At 45.4% G+C, this 10,590-nt stretch overlaps 1 protein-coding gene across 1 annotated transcript; it reads left to right on the plus strand.

Moving 5' to 3' along the window:
* Positions 1-1,585: 1,585 nt before the first annotated feature.
* On the plus strand, positions 1,586-2,122 carry C4H3orf70 (chromosome 4 C3orf70 homolog). The gene has a single exon (XM_060010149.1). The coding sequence runs from the start codon at positions 1,586-1,588 to the stop codon at positions 2,120-2,122; it is 537 nt and encodes a 178-aa protein (XP_059866132.1).
* Positions 2,123-10,590: the final 8,468 nt, after the last annotated feature.

Genomic DNA, 10,590 nt, shown 5'->3' on the forward strand with positions numbered 1-10,590 from the left:
GCAAAGAGATGCTCATGAGGAGGTCATAAATCAGTGGTTCTCAGCGAGGGCGATTTTGCCTCCAGGTATATGTGACAACATCTGGAGATGTTTTGTTTTGGTTTTTGGGTTTTTTGGGGTTTTATTTTTTCAGTACGCGGGCCTCTCACTGTTGTGGCCTCTCCTGTTGCGGAGCACAGGCTCAAGACGCGCAGGCTCAGCGGCCATGGCTCATGGGCCCAGCCGCTCCGCGGCATGTGGGATCTTCCCGGACCGGGGCACCAACCCGTGTCCCCTGCATCGGCAGGCGGACTCTCAACCACTGCGCCACCAGGGAAGCCCTGGAGATGTTTTGATTGTCAGCCTGGGGAGGAGGTGCTACTGGCATCTAGTGGGTAGAGGCCAAGGATGCTAGTGCATAGGACAGCCCCTCAACAAAGGATTATCTGATCTGAAATGGCAATAGCATTGAGGTTAAAAAACAGTGTCATAAATATGTGCAGAAGATACTGTATGGACTGATTGATAAATCAGCTACGTTAGGAATAAACCCAAGATGGTGCCTACATTTGTGGCTTCTGTCTCTGGGACTTGTGGTGGTTGTTGGTTTTTTTTTTTTCCAGATTTCTATTTTTAAATCATTTTAGGCTTACAGACTGGGCAATTGTCATCTCCATCTGTCTTCTTAGCACTTGGTACAGGGGAGGCTTTGTTAACTGTTGAGTGAAGCAAAAGAGAATGAGCAAAGAGATGCGGGAGGAGCAGATCCAGTTAGGTTTCACTTCCACACAAACTCTGTGAGAAACACCTAGGCAGAGGGGAGGTTTGGGGATAAGCTTCTTGGTTTTCTAGAAACATCTGGCAGGTCACCCCCCTGCATCTGCCTGTGCCTGTGCTTGGCTGAGGTTGTGCTTGTGGAATTGGTGTCAGGGAGAACATCTCCTGCTTTGGCCACTGATGAGCTTTGGGTCTTGAAAGAGATCATTTCACACCCTGCACCTGACCCTGGCCACTGAGGGTGACCAGGACAATGCTATAGGCCATTACCTATTAAATGTGTGTGTGTATGTGTATTCTGATTAAAACATAGAAACCTGAAGAGTGAAAGTCTTATCATAATCCTGATGATAAATTTTAAATGTCTATATTAGCATATAATTATTAAAGATAAAAATGGAATTATAATTTTATGGTATATTATACTATTTTACAGTATGTTTTTACCATACTATAATGTGGACATTCTTTATTTTAGTATGATGGGTAAATCATTTCAAGTTGTCTGAAAAATAAGGATGATAGTATCCACCCACCTATTCCAGAGGCATTAAAAAGACTCAAATATAAATTAAGATTTGTAAAGTGTGTTGAGTTTCTTAGATGAAAACACCATGATGTTATGGTACTGTGTTGTATTTTTAATTGATTATAACAGTTTTGAACGATTCTATTATTAGTTTCTTCTGAGATGTTATTGAAATATTTTTAAAAACATTCTGAGTCCTCAGAGAGAAACCATTATGGCTACCTTAATGTAGTGTGTGTAATACTCTTAGATTTCAGCTGCCTTTTTGTGTTCCCCACAGGCAAATACGTGTATCAGCCGATGACCCCTGTGGAACAGCTTCCAAGCACTGAGATTCCCGCAAGGCCTTGGGAACCCACAAACACCATTCAGATCTCAGTGTCCCTCACTGAACACTTTTTGAAATTCGCATCTGTCTTCCAGCCTCCCCTCCCCCCTGATTCACCAAGGTACTGTATGATCTCAGACCTCTTTATTGACAACTATCAGGTTAAATGTATTAATGGGAAGATGTGTTATGTGCAGAAGCAGCCGGCGCCACATTCCCACAAAATTAGCCCCGAGGAGGTCTCTGCACACGATGCCTTAATATCAAAAGAGAGCAATACGCCAAAAATAGATCACTGCTCTTCTCCCTCAAGTTCTGAGGACTCTGGGATCAATGCAGTCGGGGCTCACTATGTGGAGTCGTGCGATGAGGACACAGAAGAAGGAGCAGAACTGAGTTCAGAGGAAGATTACAGTCCAGAGAGCAGCTGGGAACCAGACGAGTGCACCCTTCTCTCCCCTTCGCAGTCTGATCTGGAAGTGATCGAAACAATAGAAACCACCGTGTGAGCGTCCAGGCAGGAAGCCCCGTCCTCTGATCCATGCTGAGCTTTTGTACTTTTGTCTAATGGATCCTTTTTCCAATGCAGTCGATGTTTTCTACCCCTCTCTAACAACCATACCAGTTCAGTGGTCTGCTGATTTAGCTTCACTTTTACATTAGTCTTATAATTAAGACATTTTTTTCTTATAAATGGTTTTCTTTTGTATCTTGACTTCCTTTTTATGTAGCATCTGGTGTCATGAATTGTGACCCAGCCTTAATTTCACTGGGAACTTTGAAAGCAATGATGTGATGAAGTGATGATCACAGAGCATCACGGATCAGGTTGAGGAGCTGCCCGGAGTGAAGGAGACACTATTTTGTAAAGAGCCAGTTCTTCGCAGAACAACTCTTTGGCGTTCCTTTTGGTGTGCTGATGAGCACCCCTACCCTGCTAGTCCCGTGTGGAAAGTGGCTCACGTGACCCCTCAAGGTGTGCACTGGTTAATGCCATTCTGTCCCTTTCCCCGTCTCCCCACCGCCTGCACTGGGGCTGGGCCAGTGCTGTCCTGGCTTACTTCTGGGAGGTTAGTGGAGGCCAGCTCAGTCCCTAGTTATGGCCAGTGTCTGCACATCCCTCCGTTATCTGGGGCTGAGCTAGACCTCACTTCAGAAGAGATTCCACCTCTGTTTCAGGCTCAGTCCAGCTTTAGCTGAGTGCCTACACTCTTCAGGGATACAGAGTGAATAAGGCCTGACTCCCGGCAGGAAGGGACCACAGTCCAGTAGGCGAGGTAACACATGCAGGTGATGGGACCCAGAGTGCCCTGGGAACCCGGGGGAAGGAGAGATGTACTTGGCCTGGGCTAGCTGGGGATGTTGTACCATTTGAACTGGCCTCTTGGGTGGGTTCCCCAACATATCCCTGCTTTTTAAAATTGTTCTTCAAGTCTGGGGGAAACTTTTAGGAGTTATATAGGTATTATATTTAGGAGGCAGCCACATCTGATGTCTTAAGAAAAAAAGTCAGTCATAGTTTTAGTTAGCATGGAAGTGCTAAAGACAGCAGTCCTTTAGGGATTAGGAATGAATCTAATAGGTTTGATTAATTCTGCTTCATTTGGTTGTATGAAGCATTAGGATGGCTTAGGTGAGAACTGGATTAGAATTCAGTATGATGCATGGATTTTTTATGCCAATGCAAAAACAGTTGAAATAGTTCGCTAAGTCAGGAGAAAATATTTTGTGTAATATTCATTCACTTTACAACAGTAATATTCATGGGCTGTTGTAAATATTCTCTTTTCCTGCACACATAAAGTAGTAAGTGATTCTTTCTTATTTAGCTCTCTTCAGAATTCTGCTCCTAATCTCCATTAGTAACTGGTGTTCTCGTGTGAGTCGGTTACCTGCTGTTTCTCCAAATATACCGTCTGTGAGGCATAGTTAAGAATCTAGGAAATTTAAAATATGGCCCACATGAAACCAGAACTGTCAAAGTTGGAGCTGGAGAAATACTTCCTACACCCTGACTATCCATGAGTGTGCGCTCATGGCATCATCTCATGACATAGCTTCTGTGTCACATTAGTTTGTATTTTAAGAAATAAGAAGAGGCCTGTTGTGTCCTTCCCTGAAGCCTCCACTTGGCATCTTTCAAAAGTCACTCCAGGCAGAACCTGCTTTCCTAGTTGTATGTGTAGTCACGTGACTGGCTAGAAGAGTTTGTTAGATTTAGGTGCCCCAAGCAGCCATAGGGTTTAGAAAGCAGAGTGTGCATATTCCTTTGAAAGCAGTGTTTGCTAACACTTTCTGTGCTAGATGAGAATGCAGCCAGCATAAAGTTCCCACTTATTGAAATGTAAAGACTTAACAAGTCAAACCAAGAAGGTGGTGAGCAGAGCTCCAGGTACAGCGGGGCCCAGGAGAGGGTGGCGGAGGAGGGTGTACGGAGAGGGGCTTAGGGACAGACAGCTGATGAGCCCTGCCCTGGGCTCTCAGCACCGCCCAGGATTGAGTGGCCAGCTGCAGCCAGGGCGACTCGCGCCAGGCTCCTGTCTTCACCTAATTCTGGGTGAGCTTGTTGCAACCCCGGGCAGGAACACGAGGCACTCTTTCTCTGCACCATTCCTATCAGTTCTCTCCTCCATCCGTTAATCTAATTGGAGTCAACCACCAGGTCTCCAGCGCCATGGGAATCCATGGGCACAGGGCCACGTTTCTGAGGCTGGCTGTGTCAGGGTTGGGCACTTTATATGGTAATATCTATGACTTTTGCCTATGTTCCTGTTTAAACTCCTGAACTGCCATTCAGATTAGCCATGATTTTAATGGAATTTTTGGATTTAAGACTAGTTGATAAATCACTTTAAATGTTTGCACAAACTCTTTATAATTAAAAACTAAGATTCACTTCTATCTATTTTATAGAACTGGAGATGTTCCACAGGATTCTAAATATCAGATGCTCCTGGATCTCAAAATAGCCTTTTCTAAATAAGCACAAACAAGAATTCTTTTTTTTGTCCTAGCACTGTTAATAATTATCTGAAAATCATATATGATTGAGCGAGAATTGTTTCTCTAATGCTTGCATTCCAAAAACAACTGATAAGGATATAAAACTACGTAGTTTCAACTTAAATTCTAGGCCTATTCTGTTCTGTATTATATGAAAGAATTGCTCTGTAATCCTGATACTGTATTGCTCATTTGTATAAGCATATTTATAGGCACTTTTAGAAAATGTTTAGACTGCAGTGTGTACTATAGACATAGAACACAGTCATGTTAAATAGGTTTTTGATTAATACTTGTACATTGAGAGATATGAAAGCTTTACCATTTGGACCTTTGCTCACTTGGGGCAAAGAGTTGGGCTGTGTGGGTGGAAAAACTGCTTTCTTGGGCTTTTATCAAAAACTGGCACCATTCCCACTTCTGAAAGTTGGCGTAAAAGCTGTTAGGTAGAACATACAAAGTAAGTGCTGTGTGGAATTTAGGTTTCTTATCTAACCAAGATTTCTTCTAGAATTTTCAAGTTTCACACGTGTTCATGACTTTTCTGAGAAATGACAAAGCAATTAAAATGCTTTTGTCGTTACAACTGTTTGGTACATTAACAACTGAAGCTTTACAATCAAATCTAGGTATTTTCAGGATCTGAAATGCAAATTTGAGGAAAACCCTGAAGAAAAACAGATGCTTTCCTGGAAGGGGAAGACCTGTAGTTCAAGGTAATACAGTACAAAATGAAACAGAAAATAAAATCACCAAAACCAGAACAAAACCATGAAGTTGTTTTCCTGAGGTACTTTTTGGATTTGATCTAGGATTTGATTTTATCTGAGTGGTGGTTTTATTTCTTAATCTCTACTTCCTGGCCTATTTGAAACATCAAAGTTCTTTTGGGGCGATCATAAACTCCTTTTAAAGCAAATTTCTCTTCTTGGGCAATAGGATGCAACCAGATAATTTGGAAAGCTGTCAAAATATCCAGATACTTTTGGTGGTATAAATACTTCTAGGCAAGAAAAAAAAAGCACAAGTTAAAATAATATTTATACAGTCAACACTTGATTATTCCATCTTGTTTGCAAAATTTGGTTGATATGTTTTGGATTTTTACATGAGGAAAACAAAGATTCCGTGGGTTTTCTTTCCCGCTCCCCTCTCCAGAGGAGGTGTGAGCACATTAAGGAGGCCAGTTGTATTTTGGGCTTTTCTGTCGTGTGCGATTGTGTCTCTTCCCGTTGGCCGTTTCCGCACTTTATCAGTGCTGTCAATTCCAGGGATGTCAGTGCTTCTCACATCCAAACATAAGTACAGGGGCACTTCTCAAAACTAAGTTTGGAATTATTTATCTTTAAAAAATTTCTTATGTCACTGCTCCCTTTCGTTGTCATGGATAATTGAGAGTTGACTGTATTGGGAAAGGGTTGCGTTTCTGTTCGTGCTTTGAGTTCTTTCTGTTAAGGCTGAAGCAGTGCTCTCTTAATAGTCTGAACAAGTCTGAAAGCAAATCATCAGTAGCAGTTTTAATGCTGAGCTTCCATATCATCGTGTTCATGTGTACTTTTAAGGCTGTTCGTACCCTGTAATACTCACTGTGTGATTTTTTAAAAACCTGTCTGTTTTAAAGTTTTAAGCACAATGTCGATCCTTGTGTAATTTCCTAAAATTATATTCTGTTTTCCTACAAACAGCTCAACTTTCCTCTCTGTATAATACTTTAGGAAAATACTACCTTGTAAAATAAATGTGATTTTTTTCTTTTTTACCAGCACAAATACGATATTTTGAATTTTGGAATATCCTCCCTCTCCACCCCACTTTAGAGAGTTTCTGTCTGATTTAAATAATAACGCAATGTGAGCCTAACGAAACAAAAACAAAAGCCCCCATTTGCAAAATGTGAAACATTTATATCCAGTGCTTACTCTGTGCTAGGAAATCAGTGTTTTACATCATTATTCCATTTAAATTTTACAAATCCTTAGTGCAGGTAATTATTATTATGCATACTGTACACTCACGGTCACCACTGGTGATAATTCCCAGAACGCTTTATAATAAGAACTTTTTTGTTGGCTGCATTGGGTTTATACAAATAAAAATTACATTCCCCCACAAACGGGATTTATTTCACACAACGCTACAAGCTGTGTGTTCGGTTCACACATTCCACGTAAGACAGTTCTGACTGCACGTTGGATCCAGGGAGGCCGCTGCCCTGCTGACCCTCGAGGGTGCAGTCACTAGGTCCCCAAGGCTGAGGGTCCAAGCCTCAGCGTGGCAGGTCCAGGAGCTTAATTTTTATATTCACACCAAGAAAAGAACAGCTTTGGGGTTGGCTTTTATTGAATAACCTCATGGGGAGTGCTAAACAAATTTGCTTATCAGTAATAGAAATAATATCATTGTTTATATTAATAATGATAGCTCAACAGCTGCCTTCCTGCTTTCTCTGAGTATCCCTCACAGCAGCCCTCTGAAGGAGACTTCAGTATCCTCATTTCACAAATCAGGAAAAGGGCTCCAGAAAGAAAACACTTTTGTTCAGAGTGGCACAGCTTGTAAGTAAGTGGGAGTCATGTTTGAACTGTCACCTTGGCCGTGGAGCTCATACTCTTGGCCCTTGTCCTGCGTTGCATCCTCCTGTAGCCCTTCCCACCCTCAGGGGCCATGGAGGCTGAGCCAGGAGGCCGATAGTGAGTGGGGAGGAGAGCAGAGGGTGCCCCCTTCCTGTCCGTGACCAAGAAGACGCCTCCCTAACCCAGACACCACCAGGCTTCTCCCTCCCTCCCCGTTCTGTGCTCCACGTGGACCTCCCCCCAACACGTACACGCGCCCGCACGCGCTCAGCATCTTTCTGCAGGTATCTCAGTGCTTTGATTTGGCCATTGCTTCTTCTACGTTTAATCATGAGTCTAGGCTAACTCTTTCTGCCTTCACAAAAGATAACTTGTCTTTTAAAGTGACTTCTGCAGACAACTGATCTCATTAACAAAGTGTGCATTTTACTAATTTAACTCTACATGATTGTATTGCCAAGTTGTAGAAAGCATCTCACTGTAGCCTCTTACAGATGCTGACTGCACACACTTTTATTCTGCAATAAACTTTAATTTAGCATCTCATCCTTACTACATTTCTATCGCTGGGAATTGGTAATGCCTTTAGCCCTTGGTGTCCCACTCCAGTTCTGTGCTGAATGAAGGGGTGAGACAGGACCTCGGGACTCAGGCTCGCTGCAGCAGGGTCAGGAGGAGCAATTGGAAGCCAGCGGGAATTCCTCAGAAACCGGGCAGGTAAGGGTAGATAGATATGCCTAGATATTAGCAGCGTTTTTGTTTGCTCTTTGGAATTTTCCTAGTTTTCTAAATGAATTGGTGTTACTTTTATAATCAGAAACAAACCCTGTAAGCTGTTTTGAAGATAGTGAGTTCGGGTGGAGCCTGGCACTGCAGGTTTGTGGGAGGAAGTGGGGAGCCTTAGAGTCTGGGCAGCGTTGCACCCACTCATCCACTTGGGGGAGGGGCTACTAAAGGCCGGGCTGCAGACTGTGTGTCCTGGAACCACCCGGCCTCCCCAAGGACTGACCCCAGTCCAGGCCTCCAACCATGGCTGGAAGGGTCTTGGGCCAGTGAGTTGGAGAAAAGAGAGGATTTGTTTCTCATTGTCCTTCTCAGTCCCCAGTCTGAAACTGTGTGTGTGAATTTGGAGATGGGAGACCAGAAAGCTTGGGCTCTGGTGGGACATCTTAGTTCTCTTTGACAACTAGCCTGTCACCTAGTGTACAGTCCCAGAGGATTTATCCCAAGAAGGAGATCTGGAGCGTCACTGTAAGGTGACGACAGGAAGTGCAGCATTGTGGGTCCTCGAAGCCCCACTGCATCTGAAGGGGGACTTAGCAGGCATTTCCCCAGATGTCACCTTACCTGCCAAGCCCGGCAATTCTGCATGACAGGCAGGACAGGATAATTTCATGAGTTTATGGCTGAAGCATCCAAGAGCTAAGTCAACAGTAAAGGCAGGTGAGTCACTCTTAATTGGCAGGTAAGTAGCGGGGCCAGAGCTCCAAAATTCTGTTGATGCCAAGTTCAGCCAGTGTTCCCCTCCTCACTTGTTGAGCCCCTGCAGTCACACCTGCCCTCCCCTGCCTCTCTCCCTCCCCTGCCTCTCTCTCCTCCCCAGACCTGGGGCCCCGAGGCCATCCATTGCAGTCCTCACTCCCCAGCCATGGCTCTAGGTGGGGTCATCCAGGAGCCACAGCCCAGCCTTCCGGGCATCACCTGCTGCTGCCCTTGCTGTCAAGTGCTCTGGATTCTGCCCAGCCTGGCTTGACCTCGTCCTGGGTCTGGCTTGAGACCCAGATGAGACCTGGATGCTGCCTCTGGCTCGGGAGCAGCCCTGGATGTAAGAACTCTCTTGAGAACTGGCCTCAGATCTTAGCACTTTAGGTGTCAGCCACCTCGGTGGCCTCCTGCTCCCAGCCTCACTGAAGTGGGGCCTTTGATACCAACTGCTTCCCGTGGTAGCACCGATCCTCACCCACCTTAGGCTTGCCTCCCAGCCTACTCCAGGGCACGAGGGCCTCATGTACTAGACTGTTTCTGCCCCCGTGTTTAGAATCTTCCTGTATGAACTGTGATGCCAGACTTCATCAAGCAGATGTAGGTACTCGCATGTATCAGCAGAGGACCTGGAAGAGCCATCCCAGCGTATCCACAACAATGCTCTCAGAGGCCATGCAGTCAGGCCGGGAGCCCTCGGGAAGGCCCGGGGTGGGGGGGGGTGGTTCTGCCCTGTGTCCAGAGGGTGGGCTCCCTGAGGCCTGGCTGGGATGTGCATAGGGATCCACAGAGCTGGTTTTTCCTGGGAATCTAGAATGTTGAGAGGTAACTAGCATGATTTAGAAGCTGCACTGAATATGGGGAGGACGCCAGGGATTTGGGATTCCTGAGGAACCCAAGGCCCTGGGTGAATGGGGCCTAGAGTGGGCATCTCTGTACAGGTCACTGGGAGGTCAGCACAAGACCAGTGGGTCCAACTAGAATTCGCTGGGGTCTTTTCTGATGACTGGGGTTCCAAAACAGGTCAGTTCTTCCCGGAAGATTTATCCTTACCCCAACCTATCCAAGAGTCACAGAGAGGCAGTGAATTCCTGGAGCTGCAATGTGTTTCCTGAATCGGGAAATCACTTGGGCCCCATGTTATGCCTGATACAGCCACTCGGAAAGGGAATAATGGGTTATGGAGAGGTCAGAAGTGGGGAGGATGAAGGGAGGAAGTTGACTGGGAGTCACCATCTCAGGTGGAGGTGGAAGTGGATTGTGGGAGTATTGAAGGATGATGGGCCAACTCATTCTTCTAGAGAGAGAAGAGGCTGGGTTGGGCAAACCATGAGGTCCCCCACTTTGCCAGGGGCTGGGACCTGACCTGGCCCTCCAAGGCTATTGGCACCAAATTCTGACCTCTGCGATGCATGTAGCGCAGAGTTCTGAGGGAACCGATGTCAGATAGGAACGGGCTACTGGCTTCCCTCGGTTATTGAGAAGTGTCCCTGTGTGAAGCTGAGGCCCATCCCCACCAGCAGCTTAACAGCAGATCCCGACAGGCTCCTGAGCCAACTAATCCCTGGCTGGGGCAGGAGGCAGAAGCCAGGGCCTGTGCACCGAGAGCTGTGGGGAAGGGACTGTGCCGGGGGTGGTGTGCATGTCTGACCTGCCCCATCGCCCCCGAAGCTGTAGACATGCATTCATTCACACAGGCAGGCATATGTTCAAAAATCTGTTAATTATACCTACCCTCTGACTCTGAAAAATCATTCCTAAGTTTATACCCAACAGAAATGCATATGTATGTTCACCCAAAAGACAGGAAGAAGAATGGTAATGAGCCAGTACTGGAAACAACGCAAACATCCATTAACGATAGAATGGATCGGTTATGGTATATTCATACAATGGAATAGTATTCAGCAATGAGAAGG

The sequence above is a fragment of the Delphinus delphis genome, chromosome 4, assembly GCF_949987515.2.
Source record: "Delphinus delphis chromosome 4, mDelDel1.2, whole genome shotgun sequence".
Classification (NCBI taxonomy): domain Eukaryota; kingdom Metazoa; phylum Chordata; class Mammalia; order Artiodactyla; family Delphinidae; genus Delphinus; species Delphinus delphis.